This window comes from Scleropages formosus, chromosome 13 (assembly GCF_900964775.1).
Source record: "Scleropages formosus chromosome 13, fSclFor1.1, whole genome shotgun sequence".
In the NCBI taxonomy this organism is placed as follows: domain Eukaryota; kingdom Metazoa; phylum Chordata; class Actinopteri; order Osteoglossiformes; family Osteoglossidae; genus Scleropages; species Scleropages formosus.
This window is the reverse complement of record NC_041818.1, coordinates 28458397-28480559: the sequence shown is the minus strand read 5'-3', so window position 1 is coordinate 28480559 and position 22163 is coordinate 28458397. Positions and strand designations below refer to the sequence as shown.

At 50.3% G+C, this 22163-nt stretch overlaps 1 protein-coding gene across 1 annotated transcript; it reads right to left on the bottom strand.

Moving 5' to 3' along the window:
- Positions 1–16006: 16006 nt before the first annotated feature.
- Positions 16007–21471, bottom strand: eef1g (eukaryotic translation elongation factor 1 gamma). The gene is made up of 10 exons (XM_018733843.1): positions 21376–21471; positions 20365–20523; positions 20209–20272; positions 19959–20101; positions 18817–18960; positions 18568–18697; positions 17951–18164; positions 17556–17728; positions 17318–17442; positions 16007–16316 (listed from the first exon to the last, which is right to left on the bottom strand). Exons 1-10 carry the CDS (start codon positions 21385–21387, stop codon positions 16158–16160), a joined length of 1323 nt encoding a protein of 440 aa, XP_018589359.1. The 5' UTR covers positions 21388–21471; the 3' UTR covers positions 16007–16157.
- Between the last annotated feature and the right edge of the window lie 692 nt (positions 21472–22163).

The window sequence follows — 22163 nt, the reverse complement described above, 5'->3', positions numbered from 1 at the left end:
GTGCGCGTTGCCCCAGCCGCGCCGCGTTCCTCGCTCGCGCTCGCGAGCCGCTGCTCTGTTGAGTAAAGCGTGCGGCCCGGGTGGGGGAGAATAAAGCGAAGAGCGAGTGAGTCACGGCGCTGCAGGGTGTGGCAGCGCAGAAGGTCCGAGGGACAGGAGCCCCTTGGCGCAGCGGAGCCCCCAAAAGGCCCGGAAGCTGGAGGGCGACGCTCCGGGTGGGGAGCGGCGGCGGGTATCGGCCTTCCTCGGCCGCTGAGCGTTTTCGTTTCCCCAGCGGACCACAAAAACGCCCATTATTTTAGGACCTTATACAAGTGTAGCTTTTTCAAAATACGCCTCTTCATATTTATGGCGTTTTTTCTCTTCCTCCAAACACTCTGAGTGCGGCAGCAGGGCTGTTTTACCAGCGCATTTATATCTGCGCAAGTTAATTTGGACTGCGTCCAGCTTATGCCAACGCATAGAGTCACACATTTGTGCGCGTGTGCGCGCCTGCGTGTGCTCGCAGTCGGCTTTACCGCATGTTTCACCCTGGTAATTTCTCGGCACGCCGCGTTTACTCCGATCGCTTGCCACTGTGGTGGTAAAAATGTACCCGTGTGCACATTGCCTCTGCCCTTTGTGCATTTGGGCCTCTCATTGGGTCTGTTTGCGCAGCTGCCATTCAGTGTGTGATTGCAGTAATCCCGTCTAAATCTACCTCTTTTGCGACGGGTATTTTTCGTGCCCCTGGAAAGGCGAGGCTGAGTCAGTGTCTGCGTCTGCAATCCGGGCCGCGGTCGGGCCGCGCACCCCGGGCTCCCCTGTCCGCCGGAGTTGCAAATCGAAATGTAAATACACGAGCGCGTGTGTGTTGCGTGTTTGTTTGCGTGTTTGTTTATGTGCGTGCGTGCACGTCCGAGCCGAGGAGAAGCGGCCCGCCGGAGGGCCGAGGCAGAGCCGAGCCGAACCGGGAGGGCTGAGAGGAATATGGGTGTGGCTGCCTGTGTGTGTGCGTGTGTGTGTGTGTGTGTGTGTGTGTGTGTGTGTGTGTGTGTGTGTGTGTGCGTGTCATGATGAGTCAGAGCGCATGACCACAATGCAGTCAGAGAAAACTCTGGGAAGGAAGAGAAAGAGGGGAGTGGTGGTGGTGGTGGTGTGTGTGTGTGTGTGTGTGTGTGTGTGTGTGTGTGTGTGGGGGAGGGGAGGGGGGGCATCTGGGTGGCGCCTGCGCGAGTCACGGGGAGGACCGGAGGGCCGCGTTTGGCCTACACTTTACTCTGGTAAATCAAAGCAGATGAAGAGCCTGACGGAACACAAGCGAGATTCCCGGGTTCCCGAGACTCCCAGCGGCGAAAAAACAGCCACTTTCACATCTGGCGTCGAGCACTTTGAGATGCGACCCGGGACCCCTCGCGCTCTGCGGCCGTCGGCGATGGCGGAGATACGTGTCACGTTCCGGCGGACACTTCAACAATGAGGCGTTTCCTCCCTCCGCGCTGAAGAGCACTTTGCGTGTCACCCGCTAGCTGGTAGCGTACAGGTTCAAATCCCCTCCAGCAGTAGTGGCCTGATCAAGGTGCAAAACCTCAAATGCTCCGGGAAGTTGCCCAAGCGTGTCAATAGGTGTAGGTGTCTTAACGTTGTAAGTTGCTTTGGGGACAAGAGTCAGCTGAAGGGCCCAACTGTAAATGCGTGCGTGTGCGTGTGTGTGCGTGTGTGTGATTACTGCTGCAGTTTACATTGACTCTCAAATTATGGTGTGCTATGCTCAGAAAAGATGGTTTAAAAAAGGATGGTAAAACATGATGATGGTGCGCCGTTGCACAACATGTATCCTTGTTGGATTCATTCATTCATTCGTTCATTTGTTGAAAAATGCACCACGTTGCTGGAGACTGAGCTGGATTTCTGCGGCCTCTGCACGGCGCAGTAACGAACATGTGAAAAGGTCGGGAAAAAGCTGGGGTCAAATTGTTTTCGAGTCGAGCTGCTCTCTTGGGCGTGGAGAGAGGCCCTAACTCATCCGTCACCCATCGCTGGAAAACATCTCTCTCTGGGGCGCCGCGCCGTGTTCCACGCGCAGTAATTAGAAGGGAGCGAGGCGAACGCAGCCCTGCACCGCAGTAAATTTCAGCCATTGTTTGCTGCGTGGAGACGCGCTGCGCTGTCGGGCACCGGAGAGAAGCGCGGTGGGGTGTCGGTCAGCCGATCCTTGCCAGCCTTCCCTAAAGAGGACCACACACCCACACAGCGTGGAACCAGGGAAACAGCAAGGACTGTAAGCAGCCATGTTGTACCCCGTTGTACCCTGTTGTACCCTGTTGTACCCTGCTTCCGGAAAATCTCTCAACCCCTTCTCCTCCCAGAAGTAGAAGGGTCATCTAAAGCAGGTGTTTGCCTATATCTCTCTGAGGGATCACTGCTGCTCACATCTGCTTGGCCTGTAAATGTCAGTGTTCCCTGTGTCCCTCAGAGCTGCTGAATCCTTCCCAAGTCGAAGAAGGGTCTCGAAGCCATTTCTTTGAGAGCCACTTGTCTACTGACATTTATTCATTTAGCAGACGCTTTTGTCCAAAGCGACGTACATCTCAGCAAAAGTACAATTTATGCACTTCGATAGGAGCTACTGGAGGAATGCGAACCAGCAACATGGTGGTGTGAGGCACACAAGCTGTGTCCATAGTCCTGTGTCTGTGGGCTCACATGGGCCCAGAGAGGAGAACGCCACCGGCAAATGGGCCCGTTGGATTTCGCCGCGTTCCCGGTGAACGTTGGCACGGCGGATCGGAGCAACTGGGGACTTGCCAAGGCTGAGCCTCGTGACCCCGGCTCCACGCACCCTGTCGGCAAACACTCGGCTGGCAGGAAGCTGTTCGCCATGCCAGGTGCCCTGTAGCTCGAGGCCCAGGAAGTCCGGTCCGTCCAGTTTGCTCGCATTGCACACACCTCTCCGCTGTGCTGAAACCAGGGAAACAAGGAGCATTCTGGGACACGTCCATCTTCCAGTTCCTGTGCATCGTAGCTTGTCTTCGATGACTGAGACCTCCCGGTTGTTGCGTTTCTTCGGGGAAACGCCCCGCTGGTCTACAGCGTACGGTATCTTTCATCGTCCTCATGGTTTTCAGCGTTTCCCAGTAACGCGGCTGTTGAAGTTGAAGTGAACATGCAGCTGAAGTTTACACAGTTTACGCTGTTTATGCTGTCTCCATGAACACAGCAATCGCGCTGCAGTTTCAGGTGCTCGGTGTCTGTGCCTACGAGCTTTTTCAGCCAACGCCAGCCTAAAAGAAGGCAATAAGAGGAAATGGTGAAGGCACAGTAAATGTGGCAACTGGGTGCCGACAGAAGTGCTTTCATTTACATGTGCGTGTGTGTTCAGCAGAGCCTCTTCTCCGAAGCGACGTGCGTCTCGCAGAGCAGCGCCACAGTGCAGCACACCAGCAGGAGAGATCGGTGTAAACCATGTACATGTTTATTAAGAGGTTCCTTCTGAGACCCTGCTTAATGCGCAGATGGATTCAGCAGTTCTGAGTGACAGGGGGAGGTCATTCCACAGCACTGGAGCCAGAACCGAAAAGCTTTGTGCGTTTTGCCTGGTCGTGGTGCAGAGAAAGATCAGCTCTTGTAGATATTGGGGAGCAGATCTGCTGATAACTTTGTTTACATTTATTCGTTTACCACATGCTTTTCTCCAAAGCGATGAACATCGAGAGAAATACAAAGAGTTCATTACATCAACAGAAGGAGAAAGTCAGATGCAAACATGTGATTCTAGTGGTACAGTCACATACCACAGTATAAACCAGCGTACATCGCACAACTTTCTCTGAGATGTACGTCACTTTAGAGAAAAGCAAATGCTAAATCAATAAATGTAAATGTAATTAGCTGCATAAAGGCTTTTCCATTACCGATTACCAGGCGGCACAGCGAGTAGTGCTGCTGTCTCACAGCGCCTGGGTGGTGCAAGAGGATGTGGGTTCAATCCCTGCTCAGTCTGTGTGGAGTTTGCATGTTCTCCCCGTGTCTGTGCGGGTTTCCTCTGGGTGCTCTGGTTTCCTCACACACTCCAAAGACATGCTGTTCAGGTTCCTCCATAGTGTGTGTGTGTGTGTGTGTGTGTGTGTGTGTGTGTGTGTTCCACTGATGTATGGATGAGTGACCCAGTGTAAGTAGTGTATCTAGCAGTGTAAGTCACCGCGGTGAATAAGGTATGTGGGCTGATAGCACTACATAGAGTTCATTGGAAGTTGCTTTGGAGAAAAGTGTCTGATAGATAAATGTAATGTAAACAATTTGTTATTAGACAATTATGAAATCTGCACACGTTTATGAAACACGAGATCAGGAGAGAAGTGAACATGAAAGAAGTGAGTTCCAAGTGTTGACTGGAATTCCTCTACATTATTTTTGGGAACTTCACCAAAGCAATTTACAGCACCATGTTACACTGATTTACCCATTTATACAGCAGGGTAGTTTTTACCTTATCAGCTTACGGAACAGAGACATCAGTGATTCTGCGCATCGTGTCCACTGTGCACCCCCCCCAAGCAGCGACGCTGAGCCTGCAGTTGGCAGACGTGGTGCTGCTTGTGCTGTTTTGGCTTGGTTGCCCCTAGCAACCCTAACTGGCAGCCGGCATGTGGCTTTCACGCGCTGGACAGATGTGTGTCGTAGGCCCTGGCGACGGAGTGTTTACGCACACGGGGGGGCACAAGAGCACGTGAACACGCGTGACAGACGAGCAGCACAGATGACTCTGGACTCACCGTTATCGTTCATCACTTGTATGATGACTCATTAATTGACACATTTTTAAACCGCACTGCATGTGATCCAGTAGCGTATAATCTTTATTCTATGCATTTCACATTCTGAAATGATACGATTAATAAAATACTTCACAAATAAATGTTAAATAATTGTATGGTGATATTGATGGAGGAAATCTGTGTCACACTGTCTACTTTACATTGTAAATGATGTATTTATTGAAGCTCTATTACTATTATTATCGTTATTATTAATGATAATAATTATGATAATTAATCTATCCGACTCCTTTCGTCGAGGAGATTTAGAGTGTACTCTAAACTACTCTTACACTGATTTACGCATTTATACAGCAGGGTAATTTATACTGTATCACTTGATTGTAAGTACCTTGATCAAGGGAGCTACGACAGGGATTGGAATCCAGGTAATTTCCAATTGCAAAGTGGCAGCTTTACTCACTGCAGTGGATGAACAAATGAACAGATGAAGAAATGAAGTAATGAATGAATGAATGAATGACTGAATGAATGAAAACCTTATCAGTCCTGAGGGAAACTGCACAAACCTCCCGCTTCCTCGTCTATGATTCGCTTGAAGTTCTTGCTGTTAGACAGTGAAGGTGGAATGAGAACTGTGCAAGAGATATTTTAGTCAGTTGAAAAACAGGAAAAGAAACACACACGCACACACGCACATGCACACACGTTCACTATATATAGAGCGCATTCTGAAGTGTTAAAACCAGTGTAAAGCCCTTAATATGACGTGTAAAGGCCTTCCCCCGTGTAGTGGACGGTGGCTTGGATGACACAACTGGATGTGCGATGGAGCAGCATGCTGACCCGTTTAGAGAGACACACACACACACACACACACACACACACACACACACACACACACACACACACACACACACACACACACACACACACACACACACACACACACACCAATCAGTCTGTGGAACAGTAGGAAAAGGACGGGTTGTGGGTCGGGCCTCGGACGGGAGGGCCATCCTTCCACACAGGAATCATGGCGCTCGTCTCAGTGGGGATCCCCTCGCCAGCCCCCCACCCCCCCACCACCCCTCCCCCCGCCGTCCAGTCAGATAAAACAAAATGAAAGAAGATGGACGGAAAAAAACAGAAATGGGAGAGAAATTAAATTGTGGTTTCCCCCGCAGGCTGTGACTCACACACACGAGGGAGGGAGGGAGAGGATAAAGAATAAAAGGGAGTATTCTGGGATGGCTGCCATGGTAACATAATAAGCAGAGTGGGGCGGACAGTGGTATAGTAAACGTGTTCCCATAGCAATTGCCCTGTGTGTGTATAAATAAGGAGACAGAGATGTTTCTGAAAGGCACTAAGTCATGTTTTAGGCTTGTGTGTCGCAGGGGGGGGTCTCTTCCACTGAGGCCCTGCATGTGTGACCCATTTGCTGAACAAACACAAACACAAGCAGGAGTGTCTCGTCTCCCCGCTTATCAGAAATTCCTCCAAGGAAGCCGTTGAAGACCGTGACCAATCAGGGACGTTCTGCCCCAAAGCGGCGCCACGGTCCCGGGGGGTCCGGACCCCTCAGCCGACTCCTCCGCACCTCGTACTCATTCGTTATCATGGAATCAACCTTTTATTTTCATGAAATATGAGTCACTGAGGGTTTCCACTGAATATTAGTGAACCATAGTAAAGTACCAGTAAAACGTAGTATAGTATTAGCCTTTTGCGATTTCCGCAGGGCTCCATAAAGTTCCCGTAGTAAATACTGGTCCAGTTTGGGTCATTTGTGGTGCCAACGAACAGGGGAGAGAAGTGATTTTCATCGTCTTTGGTTTGAAGAACCGCGTGAGCTCCTCCGTTCGATCGACGCCTCTCCTAGAAATTAATGCCATCGCCGCGGAGGTGCGAACGAAGAGTTTCCGTGCTCCGCTCCGCTCCTCGTCCTGTTCGGCGCGTTCCGGCTCAGGAGCAGCGATCGGCCCCTCGGCCCCGTGACCCTCCTGCTCCGAACGGCTGCGGGGACCGCGATAACTGCAGTGCGGGCATCTGTTCAGAGCGAGCGTTTCACCAAGGCATCGAGAAGCGCGAATCCGAAACCGCGTTCTAACGGGCTCTGTGCCGGTGACCCGTATTGATACGAGTCGCTCGGCGCCACGAGGGGCCATTTGGGCAACAGGAGGCCGCGTTTATGGCGCCCCGATTGCAGGCTCCTCCCTCGTCTCGTACATCCATTCGCCATTTGTCCAACCTGAACCCGATAACGAGAGCTTCTCCTTCCCCGCAGTGCCGTTCGGCCTCGCCCATCACATTCCTTGAAATTCGAACCCTGAACCTTCTGGTGAAATGGCGAGGACCTTGACCACCAGTCTTAGGCTCACGGTTCATTTCAATATTCAATCTGTAATTTCACTCAAGGGTACAAGAGCGACACCTCTGCTGTGTTTCGGACCCACAGTGCACACTACTCATGCACGTTCCTGGAACTTGTTGCACGACATTGTTCGCATCTTTTACGTGTTTATGACACAAATCAGCCCGGAGTCAATGAGCCACTCGTCGATTCCAAGCCATTTTGACCACTGAAGTCAACGTAACGGTTACACGACCGCAGTGGAAACCGAGTCCCTCGCTGCAGACGCAGAAATGTACAAAGGTCACAGGGCGCTTTTGGCCCAAGGAGAACATTTCAACATCTCAGGGTATTTTGTGAGGTTCGTCCCGTTCTTGGCCGCTTCCTGGACTCCGCCCACCCGAGGTTCCCTGAGACTCGCCAGCGAGGCCGTTCCCCCCGACACAGTCCAGTGTCTTTGCTTGCGTTTCAAGTGAATGTAAAGCCACCAAAAATGTCAGATTTATTCCCAGAACTGCGGGAATAAATAAATTTGCAGCAGTGGCCCACTTTGACTGCTGGTAAACAGACGCGGCACAAGGCCTTCGGGCACGACGGCAACGGCCACTGATGGCAACGGCGCTGTAGCTGCACATTTATCACTTGGTTTATTTGTTTATTTCTCACTCTGATTTGTGTGAAATGCATAGCAACCAGGTCGCCTTGGCAACCACTGGTGGCAGCTGTGGGGTCCCGACGCCTCCACCAAACCCCCGGCTGTCTTTACACACTGCAGCTCATACATGGGGGGATCCGCTCCTCAAGGCCCCGTTCCACCTGGTGTCAAACTCCTACTCCTGATGAGCAACAATGCGGATGGCGGTTCCATTTCACAATCATCACACGGTGCCCCCCCGCCCCCCGGCGGAGAATGCTTGCTCCTCGTTTTCTTGCCGTCTTTTTGGCTTGTGATAAAACCGCAGATAGAAATGATGTTGTTACCTGTGTTGGTTTGTTTTTGTACCTTATCTTTGGGTCTCCTGCCCAAACAGCCTGTGTTGTGTAAGACAAGTATCTGAGATGCGCGTTTGAACGTGGAGACGCAATCAGGTCAACAGCACCGCCCCTTCGCACCTTCGACCCCTGGGAGTGACCCCCGGGGTGGCCAGATGGGAGAGAGGTCCTCCACAGAGCCCGGGGGTGAAGCTCTGGAATTCCACAGCAGAGGAAGGGCCTCTGTTCCCTGGAGATACCCATCCTGAGGAGATCCCTGTCCCCAGGAGAAACCAGTCCCACAGCTGTCCTCCCTACCCGTCTCATCCACTGGGAGATGTGGTAAATGGTTAATGCATTTATGGTCCCCAGTTCAGCAACTTTTTTGCCCACAGCAGCACCCAGCGCAGTGGAGCCCTGTCCATCCGGTTCCTGGTTGTCTTATGTCATCACATTGTACACACACACACACACACCCCCGTTATTATGAGAGGCTCTGAGATTGAAAATAGGAGTCTCATGTTACACAGCCTATTTCGCACACAGCACTGTGCAAGACAAATGTGCACAGGATCCAGCTGTGATCTCAGATGCTCCCGATAGGTCTGTGTTGGGACACACCCTTCAACAGACACACACAGCTGGGCGCTTTCAAACATCACAGCTGAGATTCGGAGGACAGCAGCGTGTTTCTTCTCCCTGTTTGCATGTAACCGGAGCCCGCAGAGCTACAGGGCGTCCTGCCCACGCAAGCAGGGCCAGCCCGCAGTCCGCTTTCCCTCTCTCCTTCTCCCTCCCTCTCCCTCGCTCACTCGCTCGCTCACTCGCTCTCTCTCGCCATCCTTCCTTGTCACGCAGCTGGAAAACATGTAGAGTAACTTCTCCCGTTGCGGCGCCGCCGGCCAACAGGTACGTTGACCCGCGGTTTTGGAAAAGTGACAGCAAGTGGAAAAATATTCCGCTTCCCATGTTACCATGTTCGGAACTATGGGACACGAGGCGTGATCACGGGCCTCGCCCAGCCGGCTGCTCGGCCCAACCTGACCTCTGACCTGTGCATTCCAATTCCGAATAGCTGCGTTGCTTTCATTCGGTCCCGCTGCACACAGCCTGATGCTGACGCTCACAGATACACACACACACACACGCACACACATACACGTGCACATGTGGTTTCCCCACATAAGACCGCTTCCTCCACAATAACATTCCTAAAGGAGTGTTCCAGAAAGTTCATTATAATGTGTTTCAGACATTTACTGGCCACTTCATTAGGTACAATATGTGGGTTCCTCTTTTCCTTCCACAACACTGTGAATTGAGCTACAAGGTGCTGGACGCACTACACAGGGTTCTTGCTCCAGGTTGATTTGACAGCTTTGTACAGTTTCTGCAGATTTCTTGACAGCACATTTGTTCTGTGTCATTCATTCATGCATTCATCCCAAAGGTGCTTCATTGGTTTGGGGGGCGGCTGTGCAGGCCACTGCGGTACAGCCTCTCTCACCTCTGTGGAGCCACTGAGAAGTGATGTTTGCTTTGTGACTTGGCACATAACCCTGCTCCAAGAATCATTTTGAGAAGTTTTATATTGGCCGTGAATGGATGTACCTGGTAAGCAATGATGCTTTGATACTCTGTGACACTGAAACGGTGCTTTTATAACAAAAATATTCACACATGCCAAAAAACATTCCCCACACATTATACTCCCACCACCAGTCTGTATCTAATAAAGTACAAAAGTAATGCATACAGTGTAATAGTAGTAATAAAGTGTGTGTTTCTATATGTATTTATACACACACACACAAAGTGTTTCCTATAGAAGCAAATTTCTCAACATGAAGTATAACTAAAAATACGGTGGTGCAGTGGGTTTGGCTTGGTCCTGCTCTCTGGTGAGTCTGGGGTTCGAGTCCTGCTTGGGGTGCTTTGCAATAGACTGGCGTCCTGTCCTGGGTGTGTCCCCTCCCCCTCCAGGCTTATGCTCTGTGTTGGCGGGTTAGGCTCCGGTTCACCGTGACCCTGCTTGGGACAAGTGGTTTCAGCCTGTGTGTGTGTGTGTAAAAATACAGTACGAACTGTAAGTTTGGCTCTGGCCAAACGCCTGATGGAAATGGAAAATCGGAGTGTGTTCTTCCGCAGGGTGTATTCGCACCACGCCAGGTCCGCACAGCGATGCGTATCATACCCAAAGGAATAGTTTGGTGATTAATCTGGGACTGTTTACTCAGCGCTCACACACTTGCGGACCTCTCCTCACTCTCGAATACACACACCCCTCAGTTATGTGCTTCTTCCAAGGATGCTAAATGATGGCTGGGCTTTCTTTCTTTCTTCTTTTGTTCAATAACACAATATCAGTCAGGAGTTTTATTACAGGTGGAACTGCCATGGAGCTCTCACTGAGGGAAGCTGTCTCATGATGATTGATACTGGAGAGCAGAAAGATCCAGATGCAAGCGGCCCCTCCCTGAAACTTCTCTGTCACTCGATAGTCATTTCATCTGCAGCAGCATTTTTTTTATGTCGCGCAACATCCTCGATCCTGCGTTTGCGCACCTCGGCTGAACTCGCGCCGTATTGTTCTGTGCGTGTGACTGCCGCGGTGGCGCTTCCTATTGGACACGACAGCTCGCAGGAATTTCCTCCAGAGAGGACAGAAGGGCTGGGCCGGGGAGGGGGGCATCCAGGGGGACGGGGACCAAAGAGAGAACCACTGGGATGGGACAACTGAGTCAGAGATGCAGAACTCTGAGGAGGAGGGAAAGAGAAGGCCAGAATGAATCTTCTGTGCTGCTCCAAAGAAAGATGTGCTGGAGCTCAGGGTCATTAAGTGTAGCATTAAATACATTGGATATAGCAATGAATACATAAATATAGAAATGAATATATCAAATACAGCATCCTCTGTATGTCTGGAGATGCGGGAAGCCACTCCCTCTCCGGAGAGGGTCTGAACCCCAGGGGCAGCAGGGGAAGAGGCTGTGGACACAATAGTACCAGGAGGTAAACTTGGTCTTCTCAGTGCCCCTCCAGATGGATGGAGCAAATGTAACGCAAGAGTGTGTGTGTGTGTGTGCGTGTGTATGGTGTTTCAGGTCCCGCTGCATGTACAGTACTGTGCAAAAGTTTGAGGCACTTGGAGAAAAAAGCTGCAAAGTGAGATGCTTCCAAAAATATTGCTCTGAATTATTACCATCCATGGTCAACAACCGCTTGTCCCGAGTCGGGTCACGGCGCGTTTGGCCGGGTCCTGCTCTTTGGGGGGTCTGAGGTTCAAGTCCTGCTTGGGGTGCCTTGCGATGGACTGGCATTCCATCCTGGGTGTGTCCCCTCCCTTCCAGCCTTGGATCTTCTGTCGCCGGCTTAGGCTCCGGTTCGCCGCGACCCCGTGTGGGACAAGCGGTTTCAGACAGTCTCTGTGTGTGTGTGTGTGTGTGTGTGTGTGTGTGTACTTTCTTTCTTTAACAACACACAAAACCCATACTGTAACACTGTAACTTTTTGCAAACGGAATGCAAGGAAATGTAAAATATGCTCTTTCTCATTGACACTAATACAGAAGACATTAAATAACGGTCTAAAACAAATATCTTTGTGAAACATCTAAGTGTCTAAGACTTCTGCACAACACTGTACGAGAACACAAGGGGTGGCAGAAGTGGGTGGGGCCTTTGCGCGACTCAGCCGAGCAGAGCGGAACCAGCAGGACACTGAGGGTGAGGGAGGGGAGGGGATGTGGCTGTGAACGGAGGCCAGAGCGAGCGAGCGGTGCTGGGGCTGGTCGGGGGGGGGGGTTGGGGGGGTTGGGGGGGCCCGCCTGTCGCCACTAAACTGCCTGTTGTGGAGCCTCTGATCCGCTTTTCTTTTTAACTCCTACAGTGTATGTGTTCGAAGGCTGTACTTTAGTTGCACCCAACAGGTACTTTTGAAGCGCGCCACCGGCAGTAAATCCCTTGCACACCTTCCGGCTCTTCTCGGTAAGAACCCCGGAATGTTCGCATTTCTCTCACGTCTTCCTCCAAAGCAACTTCAGCTGATTTCTGGTTTACCGCTTTACAAAACCAAGTCATTTTTAACGGAACCAGTTTATGTTTAGTACCTTCATCAAGGGCACTACAGCAGCAGGTGGGATTCGAGCACAAAACTAGACTTTTAAAACTAGGCCTTGAAATAAAAGTGGGGAAAACATTGCGGTAAATCAGAATTGTGTCGTTATCTTCATATATTTCATGTAGAAATAAGGATCCTGAATGTAAATATAGGCACTTGATAGCATCACTTTTTGTGATTATTTGTTCACCAAATGATGGAATCAAAGCCTTCGTGGAGTCAGCAGGTGTCTGACAAGCAGGTCTACAGCAAACATATCTACAGTAAATAGATCCACAGTTATACATCTACAGTAAATATTTTTACAGTAAATAGATCTGCAACGACAACGATGGATAAATATTGATGCAACAGAATAAAAGAAAAAAAATGACAAAAGAACTACATATTAAACTTCATAAAACTTACTCAACTAAGTAACTTATTAAACTGATGTTTTTTACTTTCATAATTTGTTCCTTTGATCAAACACCAAATATAATTTTGTAACATCATTCCAGAAGGTCACTGAACTCAAATATAAAATTATTGAGGTGAAAGTATCCTGAGCACAGTAATTTTAGGCTTCACAGAAGATTGTTAAAATCCTGGGAATGTAAGGAATCTGTGTGCTGAAACTGCTCAGATGTCACAGTCACCTGCTCTGTGTGTGTGTGTGTGTGTGTGTGTGTGTGTGTGTGTGTGTGTGTGTGTGTGTGTGTGTGTGTGTGTGTGTGTAGGGTGCATTACTGTTTAACACTTGTTGTTTCACACTATTTCTGCTTGATCCAGTAAACCTACAAGCGGGTGAGGAGTGGGGTAGGGAGGCCTTCCGGAACCCTCCGCAACCGGAGAGACGAGCTCAATGCCGCATATCAAAACAGAGCCACGGGGACCTGCTCGGCGGGATTCTTGGAGACGTGGTTAAGGGCTTCAGCAGCTCCACGCTCTACCGCAGAGCTCGACAGAGTCTTACTGAGGGGCTCTGGCCAGCAAGGACACATTGGTTACAGCTGCTACTTTTGTATTCAAAGGACTCGGGTTTGAATGCCACCTCCTGCTGTAGTGCCCTTGATCAAGGTACTTACCCTGAACCGGTAGAGTAAAAATTAGCCGGCTGTATAAAAGGGTAAATCACTGTAAGTGGTACAAACCTCAGGCTGTAAGTGACCGTGGAGAAAAGTGTCGTCTGTGTGAACATGACTTGATGATGATCTGAAGAAATATTTCTGAAAAGGTGCAGTAAACACACTTGCTGAGCGAAACAAATCATCGTCCAGTTTTTACCGCACTGTCAGTAAGTTTAACGTTTTGTTAAAAAGTTCTGCGACGATACTCTTACACACCTCGCAGACGTTCTATTACAACTGAAAAGTACCGCTACGGCTGAAGGCTCACGGGAGCCGGTAACTGCGGTAATTGTTGTTTCAGCTCCTGTGATATAAGGCTGGTGCAGATACACGGTACAGAGACGAGGCGTACCGTGGCGAGCATCTCCATATGGCACCATTCCCATTCTTATACCCACCACTCGGGGGCCCAAAGGCTGTTCGGGGTGGGGAGTCGAACCAGCTCAGATAGCGGTGCAGTAATAAACAGATAAACAGTGCTGGAATGCAGCCCAGATTACATTAGCAGCTGGAGGTGAAAGGAGCAGGAAGCCCTGAAGAAACTCTGGAGAAAGCCCAGAGAAAGAGCTGGAGAAGACCTCAAGACCCAGAGAAAGAGCTTGAGAAACCCTGAGGAAAAGCAGCAGAAGCCTCAGACAAAGTCCAGTAGAAACACTGGAAAAACCGCTGAGAAACCTGGAGAAGACCAGGACAAACTTCAGAGAAAGACCTGGAGAAACCTGAACAAGACCAGGAGAAACTTCGAAGACCTGGAAGAAGGCCTACGGATGATCAGCAGAAAAACCTGGAGAAACCCTTGAGAAGACCGGAGGTATCCTCAGAGAAAGACCAGTAGAAACAGTGGAGAAGCCCTGGAGAAATGCTACAGCACCTGCTGCCCCCGGTGTTCATGCACATCTCCACACAAACTCCATGTCTCGGCGCAGCAACACGGAACGCAACAAATGACCGACCAACCAACCGCCATCCTAACATGTTCTTCACATTTTTGACAAGGTCACAAACAGCGCATGGGGAACAGCGGTGGTGGGAGAGTCATGACCGGGAGCTCAGCCCCATCTGCCTCTGGTTTCACTCAAGCCCCTCCCTGGGGCGAGCGGCTGAATAGAGGCGCGGGCCCAGGTGCTCGAGGAACGTGGGTAACGGGGAACCAAAAGAAAGGTTATTATTTCACAGGAAACTAAAATCATTCCAAACGCACAACAGAGAGCCCAGCAGCTTCACGGTTAATGGGAACAACGTTAATATTTCATTTTCCTGACACTCTTCTCCAGGGTCACCTACAGTGTGAGGTTCGTGCACTGAATCACTTACACTGATTTACCCTTTGCTCAGCAGGGTAATTTTTACTCTGATAGTATAGGGTGAATGCCTTGACCAGGTGTACTGCAGCAGGAGTGGCATTTGAACCACTGACCACTACACCACCTGCTGGCCCAGGTCTCCTGTACTAAACTGGATTCTTTCCTGTCCTGGGGCATGAATTGTTTCTTCTTGCAAAGATATTTGGGGAGGTCAGTGCTGCTCAGACCTGTTCTCGGTGCCTCTGGCAAAACACAGTAAAACCGTGGTATTACCCACATTCCACCTCTTGCAGCAGATTCGATGGCGGTGCTTTATAGGAGGCAACTCCTATTCGGGGAAGAAAGCGCTACGCTCCCCCAGGAGCATTTCCTGGCGTTGCAGATGTGTGTGAGGCTGGTGTACGCTCTAGTGGACACGCACACACACTGCAGCGCAGCGCAGCACGGCACAGCACAACGCACTGCTGTCGGCCAGGAAGCTCAGCAGCCATTTTGTTCCAGCGCTGTAACCATTTTCCACACGGGGTGGAGCTGCTCTCGACTGCGCATTCGCAGCCCCTCCAACTGCAAGCAGGATTTAGGGTTTCGTCCCACATCTGGAAACGTGCCGATCGGCAGCAGCAAGACGCTGAACATACAAATGCTGGAGCCACGAACAGGAGGCTCCAAAGTAGCTTCGCCGTCATCTTCACACTCATCTACAGTATTTTTCCCCCTCAAACAGGTGGTGCTCTTCAGAGTTCACCAGCTGTCCAGTGCAGGGTCAAGGTGGTCTAGAGCCTATCCCAAAGGCATAGGGTATGAGAAGCTGCTTGGACAGGACACTCTCTCTCACTCACGCAGCAATTTAGTGTAAACAACCCGCAACAGCCAGGTTTGGAACGTGTGAAGAAACCCCAACAGATAGACAACATGCAAACTCCACACACTGAGCTGCATTCGAACCCTCACCCCAGGGGCTGTGAGGTACTATACCTGCTATGCCACCCCATCAGCCAGAGGGGGGGGAAGAAAGATCCCACTGCATTTTAAGGTAACATCTGATCTGAAGAGCAAGCGGAAGCCATGTAAACCCTTGACAATGAGGTGAACACGAACACGAACACACACACACACACACACACACACACACACACACACACTCTTACGGACCTGTACCCTGAGGTTTGTGTAAATCATCCATGACACATGTACACATTTAAACTGTTGAATGTTTTCAGCTTCAGTCAGACAAGCAGCACCCCCTCACCACCACTTGGATGCAATGGGACCAACCCCCTGCAGAGCTGGAGGGGCATGAGGGACACCAACAGTGAAGGAGAAGCTTGGTCCAGTCACCTTCTCCCCTAACACCCCTCCCACAGTTAGGAAAAAAGAAAGAAAAATATAGGCTTTTGGAAAATACTGTTTATTTTTCAGCAAACAACCTCCCCTGATGAGCCAGCCTCAGGTTCGACAGCGGGGGGAGCCACTCGGCGGGCTGTAGTTGAGCAGCGTGTCCGGGGGAGGCTTGGATGGTACGTTCGGACGGAGGCCCCTCCTACTTGAAGATTTTGCCCTGGTTGAAGGCCTTGCCCACATGCTTAAAGTCACCCTCCCACGCAAAGTACTCCTTCACCATGGTCTTACACTCGTCACTGTCCACGTCCAGCTTGCGCCAGCTGTACGACTCGTAGTCCACCTGCCAGTCCTCCGAGAGCTGGGAGAGGAATGGGGGAAGAAGAAGGGGGGAGAGAGGAGAAAGAAGAAAAAACTTTAACCATGTTTCATTACCATTGCATTGCATCAACTGTATTCAACTAGTGTGCAAAGCACGTGTGCACACACGTGCACAATGTGTGCAAACTGTACATAGATGGGAAATTCTACATGATCAGCATCCACTTTCAAACAGCACAATCGTCCCATTCCTTCAGATGACAATACTAGAAAAATCACTCGCAGCCCACAATGGATTCATTAACATTTGACTAAATGTACTAATTCACTGACTTACGTGAACATTTTAATCTAAAATGACATCAACTAAACACATGTCATCCCAAACACTCCTACTTTTTGCTGACTGTTGACCAGCTCATTCTGTAAATGCGTGCAACATTCATCATCCTGCTACTGACACCCGGGAACAAAAGATGCGAGGTGTAAACACTGTGGAAGTGAGTTCAATTTAGGCGGGGACACACACACAGTTTGCACGTCCTTCACAGCCGCCTGTTCATTCACAGGATTAACAGGTTGGGTTTGATCCACTACACACATTTTACGAAATGTAAAAGAAAATGTTTAAAAACACAGGAAAACACTTGCATCTTTACAAACTTGTAACTGAAAAGTTCAGGACGAGCAGCCAATGCAGGTACAGATGTTGCTGTAGGACCTGCAACTGGACTCTCAGCCCTGGAATCTTGCGTACGACTCTTGGCGTCTTGTCTGGACTAGCGCACTGCTGGAAAGCTGCCACTGAGTCAATCAACCCAACACCAGCCCTGGATCCATGTGACAGCTGAACACTCTTAGCATGACTGAAGATTGTAGTTGTGGGTTGTTCATTTCAGAGTGGTCAAAACCACCTGGTACATTGTTTACATGTGTAGAACTTGCAGGTCCAGTGTTCTTTAGATCCCTCTGCCAAATAAGACGCAACACTGGTGATGGAAAGTTTGCAAATGCAATAGAAGAATGTCTGCATGGACTCACTGTGAAAGCCAAGTCTTGGCCTCTGAACACCCAGATGCCAGAAATGCTGCTGTCGTTGTTGGTGCCAAAGAGGATGACGCTGGCAAAGGCGTGCTTGCGCAGTTTATCCAGCCTCTGGAACATTCCTGAGGAAAGACGAGATGCGTCTGGAAGAAAGTGGGGTGCCGAAACGCATTCTCGTGATGCTCAGATGTCAAGGCGGGGCTTCCCCAAGGTGGGGCAGCATTTCTCATCTTACCAGTGATCAGATTGCAGCTCATGAACGTCTGGGTCAGCTCTTCGGGGAAGCGGTACTCTCCGTACCAGATAGAGAAGCCCTCACGGTCAAAGTGCTCCCAGAAGTGGGGCAGTGCCACGGTCAGCGTGTCCTCGTTGGAGTATTTGCGCTTGAACTCGTCCAAAACAAATGTGCTTTGGGGAGAGCAGGAGCAGCATGACTGACATGACACTTCCACAAACCAAGCGACACTGGCCATAGCATCAAGGGTCACCTGTTGCCAGGAGCCCTGGCGTACAAGGGGGAGCAGGTGGCCTGAAGACCAATGGCATGCTCTGGCTGTATTTCCTGACCGTATCAAATATGTCCTCGCGGTCCTGTCATCTTACATATGGGTGTGTATAAGGCGGCCGTACCTTTTAGGCAGGTGAGCGAAGGGGTCCTTCGTTTTGGGTTCGGAAGCCAGGGCAGCCTCGGTCTCATCCATATCCTCCTCGGGCTCAGGGGCCTTCTTCTCCTCCTTCTTCTCTTTCTTCTCCTTCTTCTCCTGCTGCTTGCCACCTTCCTTGCTGGCCTTCTCCTTCTTGGGAGCACCATCCCTCTTGGGTTGCATCTCTGCAAACTTCTTTGCTGAAATGGAACAGAAGTCATCACATCAAGGGCTACCGGTCAGATTCCATTTTACGCTGCCTAAAGGAGTCCGCCTCTCCTCCCAATATGGTTCCAAACTCCATCTTTTCTCCAGCAATCAACATGTACGCGGTTATCTGAAACCTCCAACATTCTTAGCCTTCAGTCAAACAAGAATTTAACTTTGATTCAAGGATCCTTAAATTAGATGCACAGTCAACAAGAGGTCTACAATTCACCCAAGAGATGTGACCTGTCCTTGGGCAGCTCTCAATCCAGGTTTTAGTGAAAGTCAGGCCACGTTAAAAAAGCGCTTCCTTACTGAGAGGAGGGTGGGTCGGATTGGTCAGTCAGTGAATCCAGCTGTCCATCTGTCAGTCCGTATCAACACGCTTGAACTCACCATCAAACTGGGCCATCTTGTCACAAAGCTTTACGTCTCCCAGCACAGCTTTGAACTGCGGCTGATTGATGCAGGTGATGAACCAGCGGTTCATGTTGGGAAAAGGCTGGCGAAAGGCAGGTTCCAGGACCTGCGCACACAGCAGGGCAAAATCAGACACCACATGCGAGCGAGCGAGCGAGCGAGCGAGCGCGCGCGCACACACACACACACACACACAGCTAGCCGTACAGGACCCCCAGGGCTCACCTGTTTGAAGAGCCAAAGCAGGGAGCAGACAACGCTGATATCAGCCAGGGTGACTCTCTCTCCCACCAGGAAGGTCCGGGTGTTTAAGTGTTGGTTCAGGACGGCGAGTGCCCGCTTCACTTCCTCCTTTGCTTGCTCAGTGGCCTGGCGGAAAGGTGGCAAGGAGAGCTGTTTGCAAGGCCGAATGATGGGTGCACACACTTTGCAACGCCATAATCACAGGATGCAACTGTAGCGCAGGCTCCTCAAAGGGCTCAGCCAAACCAACAGCTTTCGGTGAACCACGGGTTACGTGGCACCATGGAGGAGCCAGAAGACGACCAATGCAATGCGAACCTGCAGACAAGTGGTAACCTACAAGTGCTCCAAAGGTCTGCAGGATGTGCCACTTCAGCAACACAACACCCTGGCCAGGTGAAGACCCCCCCTCCTCCACTGCTGCCCTACACTCATTCTCCAGCATCTGAAGCTCTTTGGATCTAAGCCCATGGAGGGAAGTGGACAATGTAGCGCATGAACTGTGAGCACAACAATGTCTTTTTAAATTTAAATTACCATTCATGTTCCTGGTAAAATTCAGTTTGTAAGTGAAAGGCAAATATGTAAATATGCCAGAGGGCAAGGACTGGAGGCACAGGAGCTGCACAGTTTGTCAACATTTATAGTGGTGCCCGATGCTCCTGGTATGCAAGCACTTCACCTGTTATTGAACACACTTGTTCTGTCTCAAGATTGCTCTCGGGTGTCTCACGAGTGGACATATAGGTAAACGAAAACGATTCAGAACAGCACAGTAACAAGTGACCACAACGTGTGAGGTAAGGAACCTTAACCGTCTGTTCCAGTCATTACAACAAACGAGCTCAGCTTAAAGTGCCGGCCAATATGCTGGAGAAGCAGTGACCTTTCAGGATAAGCAACAAATGACGAGTCAGCGCTTCACGGCTCCACCTGGAAACCAGCTTCTCTTCCAGGAAGACAGACTACCAGGTGCAAGTTAAAGTAAAGGGTGAGTACCGGTTTAAACTGAGGTGGGAGCAACATTCAGTTTCCGAGCAACAGACTCATAGCATTTGTACACTTCCACAGGGAAGCTGTCCCCAGAGAGCAGACGTACAAGTGTTATATGACACCAGACAAACCTGCTTGTTGTATTGCATGATGCCCAGGGTGGGGAAGACCCACGTGCTGGCTGGAGGGATGATCTCTGCATCAGCAAAACTGACCCACTGAAGCACCTGTGCGCTGGCCTGGGGGCTGGAGCCTCGCAAGACATCGTTGCTCACTGCCATGGACATGGAGGGCTTCTTTACAACAGAGCAAGGACACACCACACCGCAACTGCGGCAGGACATCAGCAAGCGTCCGACGCTAGAGACAGGGGCTACTTACGGTAATAAGCGATGGCATTGCTCTCAAAGAGGCAGAAGCCATCGTCAGCCTCAAAGGCAGGAACCTGTGAGTGCAGAGAGAACCGTGTTGTCCCGGGGGAATACATACACAAAGAAACGAGAGGAGCGGCGCAGTAAAAGATATGTGGCCGCGCACCTTGCCGAGGGGGAAGTTGCCGAGGAAGGCCGGGCTGCGGTTGGTCTGGCCGAAGGTGAAGGCGGGAGGAGCGCTGGCCACCTTCAGACGCGCACCGCTGTACTGGGCTGCGATCTGAGCCTTGAAGGCTCTCCAGTTCTCCGGGTACGTGTAAAGAGTCTGTGGGGGGAGGGGGACAGTCAGCAGGCCCAGGGACTCATGGGATACAGTCAGGGGAGACAAGGTAGAACACGAAAGGGGCCATCGAGGAGGCGGTAAGGAGATGGAGAGACGCTGAAGATGACGGCAAAACGTGGCCTCTTTGTTCCGCGCTCTGACAACAGGGCGGGGACTTAATACCATGGCATAATAAATTAATATTAATAATTCATAACATTACTACTGTGGGGTTTTTAAAGGACCGACAGCATCGGTGATTCAGCAGGACCATTGACTGGCAGCCCCCTGTGACACCAGCCTGTGTTTGGGCATACAGACACTACTAGTTAAATACACTTACAGCTGATCTACTAACTAATAACGATAATAACAGCTGAGACGGGAGCCGAAGGCGGGGAACAAAGCGAACCTGACGAGGACCTGCGCCGCACCAAGACACACACACACACACACACACACACACACACACACACACACACAGAGCAATTAATTATTAAAGACAGACACGAAGAGGCCAAGCCGGCAGCGAGCTCAAGTCAAAGCCTCGTTTCAGGAGACAAAAAACGGCTCTCTTTTACCTCAAGCTCAACTCTGAGATTTTTTTTTTTTTTTTTTTTTTAAACATTTACTGTGGGGATTTCGTTGCGTTTTTAAATCTCCCTCCGACGCGGCACTTACTCCGCTCACACACCTCACTCCGATTTTACCCCACAAATACCGCGATCTCCGCCACCTCAGCACGTCGACAGGGTCGGCCGCGCGCACCAAGTGCGCGAGCTGCCCCGGATGCGACGGATTCCCGGCGGATGACCGCGCACGAGCCCCTTTCCCGCAGCGCCCGGCCCAACTTACCCCGGCCGCCATCTTCAGGACAAGAGAAAGGAGGAAAGGTGGCGCGCCGCGGTGACGTAAAGACCCACGTGAGCGCGCTTCCCCGGACGTGCGGTGGAGAGGCGACGCACTGGGATGACGTAATGGATTGTCGGGGGCGCGCAATGGTTAGAGCTGCGACGTGGCTCAATGGAGCAAAAATGCTCAAGTGCTCGAGTAGCTAAGTTAGTGTTTTTCTTTTTTTTTTTTTTACTGTATCATGCAGTAAAATAATGTAAGTCACCGCCCTTCCCCGCGTATAAATGGAAGAGTGCTTCTTCAGATCGCGCTTCCGTTGTGAATTAAAACGGACTTTGTCTTTCGCCAAGTTAGTATCATGTTCACACATACAAGGAATTTGTCTTGGTGACAGAAACTTCCACAGCACAGACACAGTGTCTCATGTTAGTTAACTTAAGTTTGTAGAAAAGTGTTCATCGTAGTCACGCTCTAAGTTGTCATCTGAAAATCAGTTCATTGGAGTCACGGAAATGAGCATTAGAATCATAATGACTTTTTATTCCACATTTTGTATTGTACTTTTTATTGTACAACTTAGTGCTGAGGCATACAAGGAATTTGCTGTGGTTCTGCTTCCAGTATTATAAAATAAATAACATATTTACTTACAGAGTATACAAACATAAGTGTATAAATAGTAGTATAAATACAAAAAAGGAAATAAATAAGAATTAAATTACAAAAAGTGGTTGGACAATGGGGGGCGTGGTGGGTCTGGGGTTCGAGTCCCACTTGGGGTGCCTTGCGAT